Source organism: Stigmatopora nigra, chromosome 16 (assembly GCF_051989575.1).
Source record: "Stigmatopora nigra isolate UIUO_SnigA chromosome 16, RoL_Snig_1.1, whole genome shotgun sequence".
In the NCBI taxonomy this organism is placed as follows: domain Eukaryota; kingdom Metazoa; phylum Chordata; class Actinopteri; order Syngnathiformes; family Syngnathidae; genus Stigmatopora; species Stigmatopora nigra.
In genome coordinates, this window is record NC_135523.1 from 11,124,817 (window position 1) to 11,148,467 (window position 23,651).

Sequence of the window (23,651 nt, forward strand, 5' to 3'; positions counted from 1 at the left end):
CACTGCTCCAAGGATTTTGAGCTCTTGGCAGGTGCAGGCCCCTCTATCTACCTAGAGAGCTAACGATTGTCATTGTATTGGCTGTTTACATCACACCAGATGCTAATGTTAGCACGGCACTTAGCCTCCGTCTAGCGACTGTAAACAAACAGTAGCTTGACCACCCCGATGAAGTCTTTATTGTCGCTGGTGACTTCAACAAAGCATGTTTAAAGACTGTTCTGCATATGTCTATCCAGTACGTGAAGTGTCACACCAGAGGAGATAAAACTAGACCATGTTTATTCTAATATCAAAAACATGCTTATAGAGCCACACCCCTCCCTCACCTTCCTGGATCAGAACATCTCTGCCTGTCCCTCACCCCTGCATACACCCTACTCCGGGGTACTCGTACGTTTAGTCGAAAGACGTTTGGTCGACCAGACGTTTTGCGACCGGACGTTTAGTACAATGGACGTTTGGTAAAATGTGTTCGCTCGCTGTCAAATTATGACAGTTTACTGTTGAAACCACCTCTCAAAATTATAATCATGAGAGAGAGTTTAATATCTAAATATCTAATACCAAAATATCAATAAGAGCACTTATTTAACACATCGGCTGCTGCCACTGACTGCCATTGACTCCCTTTGATGGCGATAGGCGCCCAATGAACCTTCATTCTCTCTGGGAAAACTTGCATTGCAGCAATGTTGAAATATCAAAATTACCACGGGCGATCTTCATTCTGGATACCATGCGAAACACAGCAAGCGACGACGATGACCGGGGACAATCGAAACGAGCAAGAACTAGGCGCGCTTAAGGTTTAAACGGAGTCACGAGACTTAAATTTGCTTGAAGATGACCCGGACATTGTCACCCAATGTTAATATCCACCAATTGCATGATCATTGGGTGAAAATATTTTTAATATCTTTACGAGCGATGACGACGATATAAACGGTGCACGCTGGGCTCGCTAAAAGTTAAAACTGAGTCACAACTTTCATTTGTTTAACCCTAACCTTATTCACTCAATGTTAGATAATAGTCATTAAATCCCTAATCACCCAATGTTGAAATCTCTGAATTTCACGCTAATTGTGTGAACATATTTGTTAATATCTTTACGAGCGACGACGACGACCCTGGGACGATTGAAACGGCCGCAAGTGCGCGCGCCTGGGTTCGCTAAAGGTTTAAACTGAGTAAACTGAGTCACGAGACTTTCATTTGTTTAACCCTAACCCAATTCACTCAATGTATCTAAAAATTATTGCATGCTAATTGGGTGAACATATTTTCTATATATGATATTAACCAGTAATAATAATGCACAATAAACACAAAATATAGTACACAATTGTGAACAGGAATAAAAATCAGTTAATCTTTATTTTCTCACAGCTTCCTGTATCTTTGGAGTCAGAAATCAAAATACTGAACAGTTGGCTGAAGAGCGTTGGGTGCATAGAAAATCACTGGTGATCTCCTTGTATCCCCGGGCCTCATTCAAACAGCTTCCTGTTGGAAAAAAAGAAAAAGATATTATGAGCATCTGTCCAAGAGAAACACCATTACTTAATCTTAAAAATGCTTATCTTCTGTCAATTTACAGACAATCCAATATAATAATTATAATCATCTTTCCACGATAACGCACTCGTAATGGAACAAACAAATTTAAATTAACCTGGATTAATATATACAGACACACTCAAACATACGTTTAATGTAAATTTACACAAAACTGAATTCTAATTTTGTTTTTCTTTTTCATGAAAACAGCGTTTTCAGAAAATATCGGTTTGAAGTGCTATTAGTTGTTGAATTGTGGCTCTGTCAGAAAAAAAATGAAACTTGGCATTGACGTTCTGAATTTTGCCAATTTTTGATGAGAATTGTTAAGAGACCGATGGTGTTGAAACTCCAGATTAACATAATTGACGGCAGATAGCAAACATCTGTCGAATTTGGTGTGAATCGGACCATTTCTTTGGGAATTATATTTTTTTTGTTTATCGAATTTTGATAGTTGTGGGAAAATGTTCGATACGAAACCTATTCTATAACTTCCAGAAAGGTTAAAACCATAACTGAAAAATTTCAGATTAATTGGCTTAGAATCCATTGGGAACGAACAGACAAAGAGACAGATACACACATGCACACACATGCACACACATGCACACACATGCACACACATGCACACACATGCACACACATGCACACACATGCACACACATGCACACACATGCACACACCCGCACACACCCGCACACACCCGCACACAACCGCACACACACACACGAGTCCATAGGGATCAAACAGATACACACACGCACACACAGATACACATACACAGACAAAGATGCATTTATAGAATGGTTTAGATTGATTGGTTTGTGTAGCCTGGTCACAGTAACTACTCCATGTGGCACTGGTTTTTGTACTATAAACAATTATTCCTGTGTTCTGGCAGTTGTCAAAGTTGTTCAAAGAGAAACAAAAATTGAAAAAAAAATTTGTGACTGTTAGGGTTATTAGTCTTACATTGTTTAACATTTGATTGCAACGGCGAATGCTTTGCGATGTTTAAGTTAACACTTACTGGGAAAATTGAAATACATACTGGAGTCAATAAACATGAGGGTGCTATTTTACCCAATAAACCAGTAAGAAGTGACCGCTGACACCAATAAGTGTCTTGTCCAAAAATTTTCAGAACAAAATTAATGAACACTAACAGTATTCAATTTTGCACATCATTTCTCATGCGGTAACACTTAACTTTCTGCATGGGATATTGAGCTCTTACCTTCCATTAGGTTGTAGAGGTTGCAATAATTTGTACCATGGTCTCTAATGACGTACCAGGTCTCGGAGATTGACATGGCCTATGGACACATATAATGAATCCATCTCTGACCAAAAATAGTTTGGAAAAAATAGTTTGATGTTAAGCAGAAACCTACCGAAACATGACAGGAACTGTAGAAATAATAGGGGATTAAGTGGAAATGAATTGCATCCGTATATTTTTTAAAGGGAGTCTTGTGTTTGGCAGCTATAAAGTGGACTGAGGCAGACTGCAACTAAAAAAATTAGATTAGAAATAAGGATTAAAACAATTAAATACATTTAAAATAGGTCAGGGGACATGGTACAATACAGCGCTGGCAGAGCAGACCTGAAGAGTGGCACAGAAAATAGCCCAAAGAAGATGTGGCAGGGAATACGACACATTACCAATTACAACACCAATAATAAGGTGTCTGTTAACACAGATGTGTTACTAGCAGAGGAACTGAATCGTTTCTTTGCCCGCTTTGAGACTGACAAATCAGATTCAGTCTCAACACATCCAGAACCTTGCAGCAGTACACTGAAGCTTCAGGAACATATTATGAGACATGTACTGCGGACTGTGAACACCAGGAAGCCTGGCTCCCTGACGGAGTACCTGGGAATGTGCTCAAAGCCTGTGTTGACCATCCACCACCTTGCAGCAGTACACTGAAGCTTCAGGAACATATTATAAGACAGGTACTGCGGACTGTGAACACCAGGAAGGCTGCCGGCCCTGACGGAGTGCCTGGTAATGTGCTCAAAGCCTGTGCTGAGCAGCTGACTGGGGTTTTCACAAAAATTCTCAATTGTTCCCTGCAACAATTCATCATTCCCTCCTGCCTGAAATCTGCCACCATTATCCCTGTCCCTAAAAAGCCAACCATGGACAGCTTGAATAATTACAGGCCTGTTGCACTTACGCTTGTGATCATGAAGTCTTTTGAAAAGTTGGTCACCCGCCACATCTTATACACAGTATATACTCAGTAGACCCTCATCAGTTTGCTTATAAAACAAACAGTTCCACTGAGGACGCCATCGCCGTAGCTCTGCACACAGCATTGAGCCACCTGGAGCACAAGGGAAACTATGTGAGGATGCTTTTCATTGACTATAGCTCAGCCTTCAAAACTATAATACCGGACATTCTGGCTGACAAACTCCCACCTCTTCCATCTGCTGCTGGATTTTGAACTTCTTAGCCAACCGTCCACAAACTGTTAGACTTGGTCCAAAACTCTCTTCCTCCAAAAGGAAGTTGTATTAAGGAGATTATGAGCAAATTTATAATAACATGGGGGCTGTCAGGGTTATTATTGGTATTATTATAAATTTAAAATAACGCTTCCCTTACAACCGTGATAAACAATGGGAAGGTCGCTCCGCTATCCATCTGGACTTATCAAAGTTGTTTTGAGAAACATCGACCTCTCACACGGTCGCTCATACTGAAGATCCGAAGGACTGGCAATTGTTTTGACTTCCGAACATTGTGAAGTTGCGTAAAATCATCATGGGGCGCCGTTCAAAGCGGCTGCTTGTTGCAATAGCTTCCTAAACCCTCACTCAAATTCTGTGTTTGTACAGCTTTTTTTTACGGATTTTTATCCTTTATTTTATGTTTTTATTGTCTCTTAAGACTTTACCTGTTACTTCACTTTATATATTATATTCGATACTTTAATGTTTTGGGACTTTACTTTCAAGACTCTACTCCAAGACTCAAGCTGTGCGAGAGGCAGTCTTTGATCTACTAGTTTAGTCCATCTTTTCAAATTCAAATTTCAAAATTTTGGACACTATTTTGACCCACCCAGCCATGCCTACGCTGCTTTACACGAAGGATCAACTGTTAGCGCTACGCAACACCGGGATTCCCCTGGACTTGGACCTCCCCGCTGAGTTAAAGAGGAAGAGAAGAGGATGCAGAGCCGGACGAAAATGTCAGGAGAAAAAGCGAAGCTTCAGACCCAGCATTCCATCTATTATTATGGGGAACGTAAGATCTCTCCCCAACAAGATGGAAGAGCTAACGGCACTGACCAAACAACAAGGACAATATCGGAGCACCTGCATCATCTGCTTCACGGAGACCTGGCTGGATGAGCGAATACCAGACTCTCTCATCTCCTTGGATGGCTTTCAGCTGGTGAGGGCGGACAGGGACGCTGAGGAGAGCGGTAGGAAGAAAGGTGGGGGACTAGCTGTCTTTATTAACAGTAGATGGTGCAGTCCTGGGCATATTACTGTGAAGGAGCAATTTTGCACTCGAGATATCGAGCTAGTAGCTGTTAGCATCAGGCCGTTTTACGTCCCCCGGGAGTTCTCGCACGTCATCATAATAACTGTGTATATACCTCCTTCGGCCGATGCGGCAGTGGCTCGTGAGCTGCTCCACACTACTCTGTCCCGGCTACGGACGTCACACCCCCAGTCTCTCCTTCTTATCTCTGGTGATTTTAACCATGCTCCCTTGATTTCGACTCTCCCCACCTTCACTCAGTATGTGAAGTGCTGCACCAGGGAACAAAAAACTCTGGACTTGCTGTATGCCAACACAAAGGAGGCATACAGCTCAGTCCCCCTGCCCCCACTGGGCCGCTCAGACCACAACCTGGTCCATCTGATCCCCACCTACATCCCTATGGTGAGGAAAATAAAGCCTACCACGAGGATCATACAAAGATGGACCGAAGAGACCAGCCTGGTACTCAGGGACTGTTTCGAGACCACTGACTGGAAGGTGCTGTGCAATTCACATGGGGAAGAGCTTGACCCACTGCATCAGAGATTACATTAACTTCTGTGTTGAGAACATTGTACCCTCCAAGAAGGTCCGTTGTTACTCCAACAATAAGCCGTGGGTCACCAGGGATGTAAGGGCCACCCTGAACAAGAAGAAGAGGGCTTTTAGGTCTGGGGAGAACGAGAGTGTCAAAACGGTCCAGAAGGAGCTGAAGAGAGAGATAAGGAGGGGAAAGACCAGCTACAGGAGGAGGCTAGAGAAGCAACTCCAAAGAGGCAACACCAAAGAGGTCTAGAGGAGCTTGAGGACCATCTCGGGCCATGGAGGCAACAGTGGGAGAGGCCCGGAGTCCGGAGACGAGGAGTGGGCCAATGAACTGAATCAGTTCTTTAACAGATTCGGCCCTGCCCCTGCTCCCCTGACCCCCCAGACCAGAAGCAACTCTCCCCCCTCGTTCTCCTCTTCCTCCCCCCTTCCTCTTCAACCGTTCCCTGCATCACTGTCAATCAGGTGACAAAACAACTAAAGAAGATTGAGGCAAAGAAGGCTACCGGTCCAGACGGCCTCAGTCCAGGCTACTGAGAGAGTATGCGGATCAGCTTGGCACAGTGATTCTGCATATTTTCAACCTCAGCCTCAGTCTGCAGAAGGTCCCCACCTTGTGGAAAACTTCCTGCGTGGCCCCAGTCCCAAAGACTGCGAACCCCAGGGAGCCAAATCACTTCAGGCCAGTAGCACTAACGTCTCACCTGATCAAGACACTGGAGAGGATCATCCTCAACCACCTGAGCCCCCTGATGAATGCAGAGCTGGACCCTCTGCAGTTCGCCTATCGTCCAGGCATTGGTGTGGAAGATGCTACCTACCTGATGCACAGGTCTCTTTCACACCTGGAGAACCCGGGAAGCACGGTGCGAATTATCTTTTTTGACCTCTCCAGTGCATTCAACACCATTCAGCCGGTCCTTCTGAGAGGGAAACTGGAGGTGGCTGGAGTAAGGAACCACCTAGCCGCATGGATCATCGACTTCCTCACCGACAGACCACAATATGTGAGACTCCAGGACTGTACGTCTGATGTGGTAACTTGCAGCACGGGGGCCCCACAGGGCACAGTGCTTTCCCCACTCCTCTTCTCCCTCTACACTTCAGACTTTAAACATAATACAGATACCTGCCACCTCCAGAAATTCTCCGATGACACCGCCATTGTTGGACGAGTGACTCACGGGAACGACCTGGAGTACAGGGGAGTCATCACAACCTTTGTCGACTGGTGTAGGCAAAACCAACTGCACATCAACACCAGTAAGACATAGGAAATGGTCGTTGACTTTCGGAGGACACCTCAACAAACCACTCAGGTGAACATCCAGGGTAAAGACATTGAAATCGTGGAGAATTTGAAGTACCTGGGTGTTCACCTCAACAGCAAACTTGACTGCTCCACAAACAAAGATGCCCTGTACAGAAGGGGCCAGAGCCGCCTCTACCTGTTGAGGAGCCTACGGTCCTTTGGAGTGGGCAGGTCACTGTTGAGGACCTTCTATGACACTGTTGTGGCATCTACCGTGTTTTATGCAGTGGTCTGTTGGGGAAGTGGGAGCACGGAGAGGGACAGGAACAGGCTGAACAAGCTGATCAGGAGGGCCAGCTCTGTTCTGGGCTGTCCTTTGGACTCTGTGGAGAAAGTGGGAGAGCGGAGGATGCTGACCAGGATGAGGTCCATCATGGACAGCACCTCCCACCCCCTGCACGAGTTGGTGGAGTCCCTTCGAAGCTCTTTTAGCAGTAGACTGCGGTACCCTCTTTGCAGGAAGGAGCGCTTCCGCAGATCCTTCCTCCTATCAGCTGTCAGGCTCTTTAACCAAAAAAAGGCTGTGGGTTAGGACTGACTGAATTCTCATATAGTATACATGTGCTTCTATATATCTATATCTATATCTATATATATATATATATATATATATATATATATATATCTATATATATATATATATATATATATATATATATATATATATATATATATATATATATATATATATATATATATATATATATATATATATATTTCAGCAACACGTTTACTTATTTATATATTTATTCATGTATTTATTTATTGACTACTATTAACTAACTATTTGTGTAAAATGCCTTTCCTATTTCTGCATCCTCACCCTCTTCCTACTGAAACAAAGAAATTTCCCGAATACGGGATGAATAAAGTTATCCAATCCAATCCAAAACAGGAGTCACAATAACATGTACATTTCAAAGGACATACTAAGATGCATTGCATCAAACATCCGACAGACCTTCAATTGTTTTGAACTGATGCTTGTTGTTATGTAATCGTACCTAATAAATGAGCAGGAGAGGATTCGATTCGTGAGAATGATCTGTCCGAAGGCATGTGAGGATCGATTCTCTCTTGCAAGAAACCCGGTTTTGAGTCAGATGTCCATTTCTGTTTTAAGGTAAATTTGGTGATACCTATTGGTGAACCTATGAGTTAACAACAGACTGTACCTTTTTTTTCCAAAAAAGAAGTAAAATGTGTTTATTTTTTGCAATGTGGTTGCAATTTTCATGAAATGATCAGAATTAAACAAGTAGTAGTCGCCCGTGTTAGCGCGTCAGCCTCATAAATCCTAGGGTTTCTGGCTTCTAATCCAGGTCTGTCCTTTTGTGTGGAGTTTGCATGTTCTTCCTGGGACTGCATGGGTTTTCTCCAGGTTCTCTGGTTTCTTCCCACATTCCCAAAAAGTGCATGGTCGGCTGGTTGGACACGCTCAATAGTCCCTGGGTATGAGTGTGAGTGTAAATGGTTGTGCCCTGGCCGCCAATTCAGCGTGGCCCCTACCTCTGAGGATAAGCAGATCAGAAAATTAATGAATATATGAAAATGTAATACATTCAAACCTTGTACAAGCACCGTTGTCCACCTTGCCTGCAGCCAGCCATGTTTTCCCACGCCTTTATTTGTGAAACCAGGGATTCATAAACCGTTTGACAAGGTATTCCTAAATACCTGGATGGGGCAAAACAACCAGTGATATTGAAAAATGCTTATTCTGATTGATGAAGACTATAGAAAAAAAAGTGCACTAAAAAAACTGACTTGGTATATTTTCGGGATAACTTTTAATTGTTGAGCGTTTTTTTCCGAAATACGTATGCAATTTGGTATCATATATTCACTACAGTTATAACTTTACCAGTCCAGTAAAAAAATAATGAATAAATAATATAATTTATTAATTTTCTGAATCAGTTATCCTCAAAAAGGCAATGTTCCCACTAAACTGCGCGCGTGCGTAATTGTGCACTACTCTCGTCTCCTCGCCGCAGCAGCAATCATATGGCGCGCAGTAAATAAAATCCATTTTTTATACCCCTTCCCCCATGATGGCGCCATTTACGCGGTAGCCAGTGGCAGTAGCTCTGTCCACCCTTATGTTTTTCGTGTTTGTATGTTTTGTGTTTGTATGTTTTCAGTATGTTTTACATGAAAAATTAGAGGGAACATTGACATGCAGCTGCTTATTTTTACAATGATGATGTCGCTCACACTGGTACTCAGTGCGCTCAGGGTGGTTGTCTTTCTGCCCAGACCAATGAAAAATTAGAGGGAACATTGGTCCCGGGGGGTATTGGAGCCTATCCCAACTGACTTTGGCCACCAGGCAGGATACACCCTGAATTGGAAGCTGGCCAATTTCAGGGCAGAGACAGACATCCATTCAAATGATATAGAAGAAAAAAATACATTAGATTGCAACTTAATACAACCCATTATGCATATATATTTTTAAACGTAATTATTTGAATTATGAGAGTACATTTTACGGGCTATACATTAGATTACAACTTCATACATCCCATTTGCATATATATTTTTTAAAATTTAATTATTTGACTCAAGAGAGTAAATGTTACAGCTATTTTTTCAGGTATTACTTCGGGTTGTGATTATGGTTTTACAGAATTTATTTAAATTTGACATATATTGACTTACCAACATTATTTGATAGTTAAGAAACCATGAAAATTAATTGATGGCAAAAAGTGAACTGACTTTATCATAGCAGTAAAATGTATTTGACAAAAGTGACATTTTACGAGGGATTTAACCAGAGTAAACAAATTTATTTATTCATGTAAAAAATGTACTTACAGGAAGAAGAAAAAAATCTTACCATTCTACTTTGCACTGGGCATGTAGAGGTCCAGCAAGACAAAGCTTTCTGACACCAACTGCAAAGTATATCACAATAAAGCAATGGACTGTGTTCATGGCGCACAGAGGAAATATTCCAACACATCAAAAGCCAAGCTAACTTCCCAGGATAGTCATGTGCTTTTGCTGGAGAGGAAATTAGGGAAATTAAATTACATCAGTGGAAGAGAAAATGGAAGCCTCAAAAGGAATTTAGTTTACATCGACATCTAGGCATGGGAAGTAGTTTTTTTTTAAATTTAAAGTCAAACTGCTTCTAGCAGTATTCATTTTCTTTTCTTACTCTGACATTTACTGCTCCCATTTTTGTTTGACTCTTTGTTAAGCATATGGCCAGAATATTATATTGTATTCCGTGTCTCATTGTTAGTGAACTTCACTCCAACTTGGTAGTACCAATTTTACATTCACAAACAAAACTAAATTTGTAATATCTATTAGCAAATTATAATTTAATATTTCCTTATTAACCCAATATACAAGTTTATTTCACTTCTTTACTACTGCAAGTTCTTCAAAAAATGGCCTTTTTGAAATGCTTAAAGGCGCTGTTGTGTCATTTTGATGATTTTCTTGGTTTATTTCCTTTAGCACCCGTCCATAACAGTCCAGATCTGCCATTTAAAAAAACGTTTGGATGGAGGGATAGATGTGTGACGGGACTCCGGTGTCGTGGTTGTGTTGTAGTACAGTGGAAAGAGTAGGTGGCTACACCAAAGTTAATCAATGGACTTGTTAGGTTCATTAATAGTTTTACTTTAATATAATACAATATAAGGAAGACATCGGTAACATTTCCCGCTTTTCTTCCAAGAAGAGAATCCATCCTGACTCGTCCTCGTCACAGATGATTCTAAAGAACAGAATTCTCTCCTGCACATTTAAGACATTAGAATCAAAACAATTAAGGTTATCTATTCAAAACAATTGCATAAGAGGTAACCCGAATTAACAATTAAGGTCGGAAATCAAAAAACAAGGTAAGAATTAACACAAGCAAGCATCCATTAAATCAAAACAATTGCATTTCAGGTAAGCCGAGCAACAATATTTTAAAACAATTGCGAGTATCTTCGGAAGTTGATTCAATATCGCCATCTTCTTTGCAATCCTTCCCCAAATATTCATTGTGAACTTGCGACTGGGTGAGAAGTCGAGGTTTCAAAACAATTTAGGAGCCCTCCCAGATCTGTGTGAGGTCGAGGATTCAAAACAATTTTGATAAGTCCGACTTGATAGACCTTTCCCTCTGCTCATCAGGGCCACAAGCAGATGCATCAAGGTGACCCCTTGAACAAAGCATTTCCAATATATAACAATGTATAAACTTAAAGAAAGTGAAGCACATATATAATACAGTGGTCCCTCGCTTATCGCGGTTAATGGGGACCGGGACCACCCGTGATAAGTGCATTTCCGCGAAGTAGGGATTCCCCTTCAAAAATGCTTAATTTGAATTTAATTTCAATTTTTTTTTTAAATTACCCCCCTGTATACAGTACACCATATAGAATACGGGTAGAGTGAAATTCATGTTATAACAAAAATAATTGTAAAATATGTTGTTTCAATGTAATATTTGTATTTTTTTTCCCCCAAAAAATCTGCGACGCTCTGAGTCCGCGATAGCTGAACCGCGAAGTAGCGGGGGAACACTGTAAACCCAACAGGACTCTATCTTGACTTATATGGCAATAAATACGGTATGGAGTTTTCAAATTTGAGACCGATGGTAGTGGCTACGTTCTGGCGCAACACGCTCCTTTTCCTTATTTATAAACTTCAAGGACCCTAGTTACAATGGAAGTCTCAACTCTCAAGGGAGGGGTGGGAATCAGAAGTGAGACGTCAAATAGTCAAAACAAATGGTCATGTGTGATAGATCTGAAAATTCAACTTCAGGAGCAGGTTAAGAAAGAATGAGATCAATTTAATAGGAAATAGGTTTATTACCAAACTGCAAAATGGAGAGAGAGAGGTCTAATAGTGGAGTCCTGTTCAGCGCGATGTTCTTGCAACTCTCTGTCGAATGAACAATGAGTTCGTCTTCATATAGGGAAACAGGGCATAGTATGGTTTCTATGACAAGGACCAAACTCTGGGCAAAGTCGGATTAATCAGTGACAGGTCTCCATGGCAACGGCCAAACTTTGGGCGAAGTCCGGGTAATCAGAGTGAGGTCTCCATGAAAACGACCAAACCATAATTTGTTATGACAATGATGTTTCTATACTTACAAAAACTGATACAATATGAACAAACAATTGCCAAGCGACTTTGACATTTCATCTTATAATATTATCTTACAATTCCTTCCTATTGTAAGTATAAAAACATTGAAACTTTGTTTGTTAGCGATGTTACTTTTGAAAGAAATTCTTCACAAATTAGTTCAAACTGGAGTTTAGACCGACCAGAAGAGGGGGAAAAACCTTCATGCAATTGAGAGAAAATTGCTCCCTTGACCTCCCGCTGGGGACGGTCGCCTCATGGTCTCGTGTCTCAGAATAAGAAAGACATATTAATCAGTGGTAGACAGTAGCGCTACATCAGTGTCAGATTGGGATATGGATTGTTGCATGTGTATACGAGTTAGCATTAGCTGGGTTTCAACAATCATGGTACATTTGACTGTGGCATTAATGGTACGTTTGATCAAAGCTGAGAAGCAGGGTGAACAACTGGTTAGGATAACAAGCACGAGAGCAATAACAGTTACAAATGGTACTAGGGCATTCAAAAAAGTCTGTGTCCATGAGCCTGAGAGGAACCAGTCAAGCCATGCTCGTTGTGGAACCGGATCTTTGCTCATAGCATCCTGTATGTTCTTCATAGTTTGTAGGGCATTATGGACTGAGTACGATGCATTGGCAGGGATGAAGGTGCAACATGAGTCTCATACCATGGCACACACACCTTCCTGCAGGGCGGTTATTCTGTCAAGAGCAAGGCGGTTGATAGGTTCATTAATAATTACCCTTCTGATGTAATTATCAATCACTGCAGGCAGACATCTTACTCAATTATTGACATTTTATTAAATAGATTGCATCATTGATAAGGACCTTAAGGGAAGATACAGCAAAGCAACAAGACTTCCCCCTGTCTTCAAAGTATCCTCCCGAACAGTAATTCGCGTACGACTTTAATAAAAACAAATAAAAACAATTACAAGGTTGTTGATTAATTCAACATGCTTAAGCAAAAACAACATCTGTAACTATAATAACAATCAAGGTATTTCAACAATAACAGAACAGGAAACTAAAACCAAATCATTTGGATTAAAACAATCACGCCTTCACTTGATCTAACAATCATATAACAATTACATAAAGAAGCCCGAAGTGCGTCACGAGGTATGCACACTATACGAGTGTTATGGAAGTGGCAGATATCCCCAGTCCTTGCTGCCTCCTCGGAGCCCGATATTAGGTGAGATGTCGGATAAACAATCCTTGAAAGAAGTCCACGTGAGAGAGGACCAGACGGATGTTTATGACCTTGAGCCGAACAATAGGAAGAATGATTAAACAAAGAAATGATTTACTACACATATATGTATATAATTGTAATACAGAATAAACCCAACGGCGGTTCTGGATAATCATTTGGGTCATGGCGGTTATTTGGGCTTCTCGGCCTTGTTGTAGTCGGACTGATGCGTTGACATAGGCCTGGAATCTGTAGTCGATAGTTTCCAAAAGTAGGGTATTCTTTGCTGTCTCTAACCAGGGGAATAAAGCTATCAGGATTTTGGCAGAGACTGACCAGTGTTTGTGTTCGAGGGGCGACATCTGAGCCCCACACTGGATCATGGAGGAGAAAGTTGAGGCTCCGGCGTTGACATGGGTTGGCGTCGACTGTGGGGATTGACTCTTTTGTAAGGATGTATGTGTGGTCGGAGACAAATGTAGGGATACAGAGGCCAGTTGAATTGGCGGGGATGATCATATACACTCGCCATCCGCAGAGCCACCATAGTCGGTCCAGTACTGTCGATGATTGGGAAGACACTTGTCTGATCTCGGCGCACCTGGTGACGTGAACTTCCTCTAAAGGGGTCTTGGGATCTGGTCCACTGAATTTGAAACAGGGTGGATAACAGTGTCTGATTGTTGCACTGGACATAAGTTGCAGGATTGACCGTAGCTGCTAATGGCACAGCGACCATGGTATGTAGGAGGTCGAACTTTGCCGGACAGGATTCTTTCGCAATACTCAGGATACAGTTGTAGGTAGGGTTGGAGAGTTCTTTGTTCTGGAGGTTGGCCCATAGCTGTGGTTGGGCTACAGCAGTGGACATGAGGGAACCGACATAACAACTCTCATTGGTTGTGGCGCGGGCTGTGAGTGCGGCATATCTGTACCAACTGTTCCACATTATTGGGTGGTGGTCATTTTCTTCTTGGGTTTGGACATGGGCGAGGATTGGGTGTCTCCTCAGGCTTAGGTGTTCCTGTCGGACGGATTTCGAGTAGGCGTGTCGCTGATCGTCTTACGTAGGGGTTCACACCAATCACTTGGGGGGCCGTGGCTGGATTAGGAGTGCAGATGTCAGCGAAGAGGGGGTATTTTCCTGGTCGGTCTGGTCAGAGGTATAGGTTGATGCATATTTGTTGGATATTGGTTGTGAGCTCCAACACTTTTTTAAGAGCTTTGATGGTGGTGGCCAACTTGGTAAAGTTAGCGGTCATGGTGGTAGCTTATTTGGAAAGGGGCTATGTGATGGTTCCGTAGCCTGTGTGGAGGAAGACCTGGTCCCAGGTGTCTGGCCAGACTCCCCGGATCCTGGGGGCTTGTAGGTACCAATAATAATAATTGGAGTCGGTCCCATGTATCGTCATGTGAGTAAGCTGTAGCGTGATCAACGGGACTTGGACGATGATGGGTGTCTTGGTTAATGGGTTGCAGATCTGAAGGGCCCCTGATCGTTTCCGGAACCAGCTAGTGGGGCATTCTACTCCGGTGGGAGTGTACCAAGGTTCCGGTAGGTCCCCCCATGTGGTGGAACACAGAGTGGTGATGATATTGACTAACCACTTCATTCTTGTACTCGTTTACAGTAGGATTGATGTATCCATGTGTCTCTTCCTTCGACTTTGACCGCGGTGGGGGTGGCCAAAATCAGACGGTGACGTCCGTCCCAACATGGAGAGGACCAGCACTTTCTTTTTATCACCTTGACGAGTACCAGGTCTCTTGTGGACAGGACCTCCTGTGTGGGACACAAAGAAGATGTCGGCAGATCATTTGTATTCATCACAGTTCTTTCTTGGAACATTTTGTATAACCACTGAGTGTGGGGATCTGTTTCTCCTTTCTCTTCTACCACCAGATCTTTTTCCCACATTAGTAAGTGGAAGGGTCTGCTGCTCACTGCCTCAAATGGTGTGCACCCCTGTGCTGTTGAAATGATTCTCATGTATGTTTCTACCAGGCTTGGGCATTCTGGCCATGGTTTTCCTGTGTCTTCCATGGTTTTTCTGAGTCTGAGTTTTACTGTTCCATTGGTTCTTTCAACGAGTCCAGCACTTTGGGGGTGGTAGGCACAATGATATTTCAGGTTGATCCCAAGATGTTGTCCCATAGTTTGTATTACGTTGTTCACGAAGTGAGCACCATTATCACTCCAAATGACTCGTGGCATTCCATGACTTTGAATGGTCCTTTTGCATATGGCTTTTGCGACTGCTTTCTTGGATGGGCATATCTCAACCCACTTGGTAAGTGTGTCAATAATCATAAGACAGTACTTATATGTGACACTTTGGTTCAGTTCGATGAAATCCATGTTCAGGATCTCGAAGGGATATGTCCCTGTTTGCCTCATTCCGCGTTTGGGTTGTTCATTGCCTTGAGAGTTGTGTCTACATTAGGCGAGAGTTTCTGCAAAAATGCTTTAAAGTAGGTTTGGAGACCTGTGGGAATGTGCATTGTTTGTTGTACTATACTGATCATCCCCCCTGTTGAGACATGGCTCCTTCCATGGCTCAATTTGGCAATGACTTCAAACAATGATCGTGGGACGTATGGCTTGTCTTCTACTGCATAAAGGCTGTTCTTGTGTCGAGTGGCTCCTTCAGTTTCCCATTGTAGTTTCTGTTTTTCTGTGGCATGATTTTGCATGTCTCTTAGGATTTCGGCAACGATTAGACTGCCTTTCCACAGTGGAGACTGCCCTCTGGATGTTTGCAAAGTGTGCGGCTTCTTTGGCTGCTTCATCTGCTTGCTTGTTCCCCAATGAGATGGGGTCTTGTGCCGTTGTGTGTGCTTTACATTTGCGGATAGCCAGCTACATAGGTAGTTGTACAGCTTTGAGGAATTCTGTGAGAAGCTACGCGTGTATGACTGGGGATCCATTGGTCGTTTCCATTCATCGTTTAGCCCACTGTCCAGCGAATAAATGGACTGTTGAGTATGCATATTGGCTAGCTGCCCACACCGTCACGTCGTGTCTTTGGAATAGTCTACAGGCCTCTGTCAGGGCCATTATTTCTGCGGCTTGTGCAGACCAGTTGCTGGGGAGTCGTCCTGTCTTGAGGGGGTTTTTGAGTCACAACGGCATATCCAGTGTGTTTTTTTTCCATCCAGGGTTTTTGATGATGATCCATCCACATAGATAATGTGTCCGGTGGGCAGTGGGTTGTCCACTAGGTCAGGCCTTGGTTTGTAATTCTCTTGGGTTCTGAGTTGTGTTAAGAGTGTGGCTGGGTGCAGGATATTACATCTTTGAACGGTGAGGTGTGGTTGCGAGAGCAATGTTACGGTGAGGGACAGGTGTCGACCTGGAGATAGAAATGCCAATTTGGTCTGGGTTAATAACATGTCAACTGCGTGACTGACCCGTAGGGTTAGTGTATGAAAGAGTATGAGTTCAGCGGAACTTTGGACGGCCATGGCTGCTGCACATATGGCTTGCACACATGCTGGGAGGGCTTGTGCTACTGCGTCCAGATGTTTTGAATAGAAGGCAACAGGGCGTACTTTAGCACCATGTTGTTGGAGAAGGGTAGACGTCATCAATCCTGACTTGCAGTCAACGGTTTGAACAAAAGGCTTGAAGTCTGGCAGGCCCATGACGGATGAGTCTGGTATGGCTTGTTTAATGGTGTTGAAAGCTTCTTCAGCAGCTGGAGTCCATTATACAGGATCTGACAGGTGGAGGACTTTGTCAGTCATGAGGTCCAATAGTGGCTGGGTGATTTGTGCGAAGTGAAGGATCCATCCTCGACTGTAGTTGGCTGACCCGAGGAAAGCCATGACTTGCTTCTTGGTCTTGGGTCCGGGGGCATCTCTGACAGCCTGCTTCCAGTTGCCCGTTAGCCTTTGACCTTTTTGTGACAAGAGATGTCCCAGACATTTGACTTCAATCTGGCAAAATTGAAGCTTAGATAACGAGTCCTTGTTCCCGTCTTTTCCAGGTGTTGGAACATTCTGATGGACTGTTTTCGGCTTTCTTCTGCTGTTGGGCTTGCAGTTAGGATGTCGTCTACATAGATGAGGACTTGTGTGGACTCTGGATGTGGATGGTGACTATTGGGGTAGACCTGCCAACTGGTTTAATAATTGTTTGTTCATGTCGAGCCAATGTGGCCAAACTGGTTTTACAATTGTTTGTTAGGACAGTGGAATGTAGAATAGGCCAACTAGCTGGCCTTGCAATTTTTTGTTCGCACTACGAATTGTAAGATAGCTAACTAGCTGGCCTTGCAATAGTTTCCTTGTATTGTGGAATATGGCCAACTTTGGAACTGTTTGTTCGAAACGCGCAATATAAGATAGGCTGCGGCAGTTTGTGTGTGCTATAAAAATATTGTGTTTGCATACAACTTAAACCTGCTAATGTCTAATCATATTAGCCCAAAGTTTTGTTTACATAAGCTCTGTCTTACATCACTGTCTTAGAAATATTACCCTATAGTTCCTATATAAAGGCTGAGCTAGTGTTCATTCAGAGAGAATTGCGACCAAGGCAGGCTGTGAGAGGTTTACAGCTGTCGGAGCATTCTCCAACCATCCTGCAGTCCGGTAATAAACCTATTTCCTATTTAACCTGCTCCTGAAGTTGTATTTTCAGACCTATCAGTAACTCATGCATCTCTGGATCTCTGTGGAGAATATGGTTGGGCTGTCATAGAATCCTTGTGTCAATCAGGTGTAGGTGAACTTTCTGTTGCCAAAGGTGAAGCCGAACCATCCTTGTGCTGTGGCATCCAGTGGGATTGAGAAAAATGCATTACTTAGATCAATGATGGCGAAGTATTTCTGTGTCAGTTTCAGTTAGTTCAGCAGTGTGTAGGGATCTGGGGCGTTGGGAGCATGGGATTTCACTGCTTCATTGACTCGGCGGAAATCTTGGACCATCCTCCGTCTTCCCCCGGGTTTCTTTACGGGGAAGTTTGGCGTTTTGCATTCTGTACGATCACTTTCAATGAGTATGCCTGCATCAAGCATTTCCTGGATGACTGAGCGAATGCCTTCTTTTAGATCTGGCTTGACCAGGTACTGTCGTACCTGAGGGCGGAAAAAGGTTCTGGCTTCGATGGTGACTGGTTTTGCCGTGTTCATCCGTCCGACATCAGTTTTGGATTTGGACCATAGATTTGCTGGTACAGCGGGGAAATCTGTCTCGCTGTAGAATAGGTCCACGGGCTGGTCTAGCCATGCGTATGTGTGTGTGGAGGGGATGGTTTCGATGACCCAGTCCAAGATCCTTCTGGTCACTTGTCCAAATTCTGGGATCTCACACCACTGATCCCCTTCATCGATGTCTTGCCACTCGGATTCTTTTGTTTACAGCAGAAAGTCGGTAAAGGTTCCAAAATCCTTCCATCCCATGGTGAACAACTTGTTCAGTGGGACACGAGGGCGGTGCCAGGTTGAGGTCAGCGTTAATGATGCCGGTGGGAGGGTCACAGTGGACAAAAACAGACTCCTTGGTCAGTTGCATTTACATGGTTAATTATGATTCGTTGAGTGGGAAATTGTGAGAATTTGTTTAACCACTTGTCGTCGGGTCTCCGCTCTCCCATGAACTTCAGGGTGACATGTAACGGCCATGTTTGTTGTTCCTGTCCTGGTGCTGCTGGGCAGATATCTACAGCCTGTTCTCTCAGACTTTCAGCTACCTTGGCCGAATCATTACCTACAATGTCGAGAGAGTAGAAGGTGTTGGATGAGGTGGTGTGGAAGATGTTTTCGGTCTGTAATTTCCTGGGTTGGAGGCCATTTTGCGTGGCTACTAGGCTTAGCCCAAGCTGGACCATGATATTTCGTCTCAGTAGGTTATTCGGACATTCGGAGCAGAGGACAACGGGGGCAGTGACTTTGATTCCGTCCTCATCTTCCATGGCGATGGCTTGGGAGTAGAATCTTCCCTGTGGGACGCTGGCTACTCCTATAACTTGGAGCGACAGGGTGCTGGGCTTGACTCTTGGAACCTTGTCGGACAGGACGGTCCAATCGGCCCATGAATCCACCAGGAACCAAACTGGTGTGCGATGAGGTCTTACCAAGAGTTGTACTCGGGGTTGGTTGTCCAAAGATCGGGAGTCCGCGGTATAGACTAACAGGTCCATAGCTGGTAAGGGGAGGGGTTCCTTGTTACTTAGGTTAATTTCTTCTTCCCCCTCGTTTCCCTTGTCCTCCCATCCCCTCGTAGATGGTTCGAGGGAGTCCTCTTGGACTGACTTCTGGCGTCATTGTGGTTCGTCGTATTGGGGTTCCCTGTTCTCCCCTTGTCTCTGTGGTCCTGAGTGATGGAATCTAAACCGTCTTTCTAGGTGAGACTCAGGACAGTCTCGGGCTCAGTGTCCTTTCTGGTGACAGATGTAGCATCGTCTTTCAATTTGGTCACGGGTTTGCAGGTCAATGTTGCAGGGTCCTGGAGCATTTCTCGGGGGCTTGTATCCTCTGGCGGCAAACATGGTGGTGGCTTGAAGCACGGTTATCATTGGTGCGCTGGCTGTCACCTGGGCCCGTTCCTTCTTGGAGCGCATGTTCTCCTCTGTGTGGCTTGCCCATTGGAGTAGGTCAGCGGATGAGGCACTCTAGTAGGTGATTCCAATCCTACGAGGGAGGTGTAGATGGACCGGTGGGTGGCGCTGCTGGAGGAGGAGAGTTGGGCAATCTTTCAGCAGCTTGGGCGTTTTCTGGTTGTGTCGGTCTCCGATGAATGTTGGTTTCCTCTTCTGGGCTGATTTTCATGGTGGTGATGAGACCTTGTTTCCGCTCGTTCTTTTTTCCGATGTCTTGTAGAGATTTCACACACTGTTCTTTCCATATTTTCAACACCGACAACCGTTTCTCAACTTCCTCACTTTTCTTTCTCATTCTCTCCCTTTCCTTTTACAATTGCCTTTCTAAGCTCACCAAACCTTCTATATCCTTCAAATTGGGACAGAAACCATGTTTCTTCACCCATCTCGGCAGATACAGGCAACTCCCCATACAATGCATTTGCATATATTTCACATCCTGTAACTCTCCGATTTTCATTTTGCAGTCTGACAATAAACCCACCCCTTTTGTTGCTTTCTGACCCATATTATTCACTTACTTAATAGTTTAAACAACAATTTTATTTTAAATTTACAGAAATTGATCTCTACTTCGTGATTTACCCAATATCTCTGAATAAACCAAGACCAAAAGTCCCTGACTCTATTAACAGACCAAGACTATAAGTCCCTGTTGGGTTTATTCTGTATTACTATTATAAATATAGTTGTATTAAGTCATTTCTTTGTTAAATCATTCTCTTATTATTCTCAAAGTGTTGCAAGGTCATGAACTGCCGCCTAGTCCACTCTCACATGGACTTCTCCAAGGATTGTTGCTACATCCACATACCCAGTATCGGGCTGAGAGGGTTGTTGATCGGGCAAGGACTGGATATCTGCCATTTCCAGCAACGGAGCCCATAACAAAGATATTGTTTCTGCCACGTCCATAACACTCGTGACGCACTTCGGGTTTTTCTTTATGTAATTATTATATGATTCTTAGGTCAAGGAAGGCATAATTGTTCTAATCTAAATGTTGTTTAGGTCTAGTCTCCTGTTTTTGTTATTGGTAAAATACTTTGATTGTTATTGTAGTCCCAGATGTTGTTTTTACTCATACGTGATGGAATGATCAACAACTCTGTAAATTGTTTTGATTCATGGCAATAAGAGTCGTACGAAAACGTCTATTCGGGGAGACGTTCGGAAGTTGTAAGAGGAACTTGCTGAAACTCTCCCCTTCGGAGGTTTTACCTGTTGTTATCCATTTCTATTTAATTAAATGTCAATAATTGAATAAGATGTCTGCCTGCAGTTATTGATAATTACGGACGAAGGTAATTATTAATGAACCTAACAGTCCCTGACTTAGTATTGTTCTACTTACGTTGGTCCCTGACCAAAAACTATAATGTTCTATGCATGTTGGTCCCGGACCACAAACTATAGTGTTCTACGTACGTTGGCCCCAGACCAAAAAACGTATATTCTCCGTACGTTGGCCCCAGACCAAAAAACGTATGTTCTCCGTAAGTTGGTCCCAGACTGCAAACTGTTAATACTACCGCAATGATAATACTCATTCAAATTATCACACTTCACGAAGACAGAAATCAAAGGGTGAACTCACGATCTTTCTCGTTCCGAACCTGCCCTAGTTCGGGGACCCGTCACCAGGTCACCAGAGTGGCGAGGGAACGTCCGTCGGGTTGACCCTTTCAATGGAGGATGCTGTCGTCATGCTCCGTTGTCGCTCCGCAATTGTTGGCTGTTGGGTCCTGGGTTTTGGCACCAAAGTATGATAGATCTGAAAATACAACTTCAGGAGCAGGTTAAGGAAAGAGTGAGATCAATTTAATAGGAAATAGGTTTATTACCAAATTGCAAAGTGGAGAGAGAGAGGTCTAACAGTGGAGTCCTGTTCAGCGCGATGTTCTTGCAGCTCTCTGTCTAATGAACAGTGAGTTCGTCTTTATATAGGAAAACAGGGCATAGTGTGGTTTCTATGACAACAACCAAACTCTGGGCAAAGTCGTATTAATCAATGACAGGTCTCCATGGCAACGGCCAAACTTTGGGCGAAGGCTGATTAATCAGTAGCAAGTCTCCATGGCAACGACCAAACTCGGAGAAAGTTTCTTATGACAATGATGTTTCTATACTTACAAAAACTCATACAATATGAACAACAGTTGCCAAGCGACTTTGACATTTTATCTTATATTATCTTACAATTTGCAGCCGAAGGATTTTCTCCACATTCCAGCAGTCCAAGTGGATTCGGCTTACCTTTTGTTAAGTCTAATTAAAGAGCAAAGTAGGTTGAGCACCCAGGCTCCTGGCACTACTGTTGGTCCAGTTCGTTTCCTGTTGAGAAGCAGTTTCCTTTCGCTTGCCCAAATTCTATGCGTTTACTTAAAGTACTTTTTTAATGTAGTCAGCCAGATTAGCTTCATCATCAGTTCCAATCGTGCAGTGAATAATAGCGATCTGTATGGTCTACCAAATAGGATTTTCATGTGTTGTTGTCTGGTTGAACTCGTTATGTAGGCGCAATGATTTCATAACAAACTATGGAACATTTTGCCAATCCCGTCAATTAGGGTGCCATTATCACAATAAGTCAATGGTTCTTTGGAATTCCATATTGTGCACTAATATGCCGAGCACAGGTTAAGCATGCTCTGCAAAAAAATCTGGAAACAACTTAAACCCATAAGTTGTGTAGTGGTACTGTACCAAGGCCACCATTCCCCCTGTCAAGACATAGGACTTCCCATGACTCAATAAGGCAGCTCACCCAAGTAAGCTGATATGTATTTTTTTTCTTCTTTTCTCAGTGCTCCTAAATTCCCCATTTCGCAAGGCAGGTTATTTGTTCCTCCACATCAAGTTTCACATTTGGAGTACTGCTGCTGCATTCTCATCAAAAATTTAATTTGACGAAATATATTTTCCCATAATTAGTCGCCACCATCCCCGAAAAAGCTTAATGGTTATTTCAGAAATACATTCAAAATGTCCAAATCTTTTCCACTTTGATATCTGATCGATTGATTATATAAAAAACAAGCACAGACCTCCATTCACGCTCACACTCAGGGGGGAATCAAGGGAATTTAGGGTTCAACCAGTCTAGCATCCATAATTTTGGTTTGTGGGGGAAAACTGGACTACCCAGAGAAAACCCACGATTTCTCGAGGACACCATGAATACCCCACACTCTGGAAAGTCGGGATCCACCCGGCTGTCATTGTTATATCTTAGAACCGTGCGGTTGATGCGCTAACCACAAGTTTTTCCATTTGGGTCATTTACCCATACATCAGTGGCCTGCAAACTTTCATCACAGGTTGATACCGCCATCCCAGTGGGGCTCCTCGGCAACTCACCTCCTTTTGCTGTCCTATCAGCAATAATCATTCCCGAAGGAATTATGTAATTAATGTATTGGATATGGGCACCACACATCTACAAATAGAAATTAATTGAAGTTCAATTGCAGCCGTTTGTCTACCATAGTCAGTCAGCGTGAGCGACTGCTACGCGAGTAGCTGTGATTAACTCTTTGAGCCGATAATGCAAAATTGGAAAAACTGTTATACATTGAAACATACATGCACTCCCACACAAGTATTTTAACCGTTTGCAAAAACTTTAACCTCCCTCCATGTTTTTCCTTAAGTTTTACACCTCTGTTTTAGCTGTTTGTACATAGAATTGAGGTGGCAATAGTTTTGTCTCTTAAGCTTTTTTTAGCACCAGTCAATATATATCGTCTTCTGTTAGAGTTTTGCCCATTCCATTTATTCCCTTAGA

At 43.2% G+C, this 23,651-nt stretch overlaps 1 protein-coding gene across 3 annotated transcripts; it reads right to left on the reverse strand.

The window, feature by feature from the left end:
* Positions 1-1,388: 1,388 nt before the first annotated feature.
* Positions 1,389-23,181, reverse strand: LOC144209894 (uncharacterized). Of its 3 annotated transcripts, none has more exons than XM_077736448.1 (6): positions 21,462-23,181; positions 9,784-12,760; positions 8,507-8,615; positions 2,961-3,080; positions 2,804-2,882; positions 1,389-1,509 (listed from the first exon to the last, which is right to left on the reverse strand). In XM_077736448.1, exons 2-6 carry the CDS (start codon positions 9,879-9,881, stop codon positions 1,418-1,420), a joined length of 498 nt encoding a protein of 165 aa, XP_077592574.1. In that variant the 5' UTR covers positions 9,882-12,760; positions 21,462-23,181; the 3' UTR covers positions 1,389-1,417. The 3 variants fall into 3 exon arrangements, with proteins under 3 accessions (XP_077592574.1, XP_077592573.1, XP_077592572.1); XM_077736447.1 differs by having other exon boundaries at positions 9,784-13,327; XM_077736446.1 differs by lacking the exon at positions 21,462-23,181 and having other exon boundaries at positions 9,784-19,048.
* Between the last annotated feature and the right edge of the window lie 470 nt (positions 23,182-23,651).

Coding starts and splice junctions, on each gene's coding strand:
- LOC144209894 (XM_077736448.1), bottom strand. CDS start 9,881: ATGAACACAGTCCATTGCTTTATTGTGATATACTTTGCAGTTGGTGTC. Junction 8,616..9,783: donor GCCCAGTGCAAAGTAGAATG/GTAAGATTTTTT, acceptor TGCCCCATCCAG/GTATTTAGGAATACCTTGTC. Junction 2,883..2,960: donor ACAGTTCCTGTCATGTTTCG/GTAGGTTTCTGC, acceptor ATGTGTCCATAG/GCCATGTCAATCTCCGAGAC.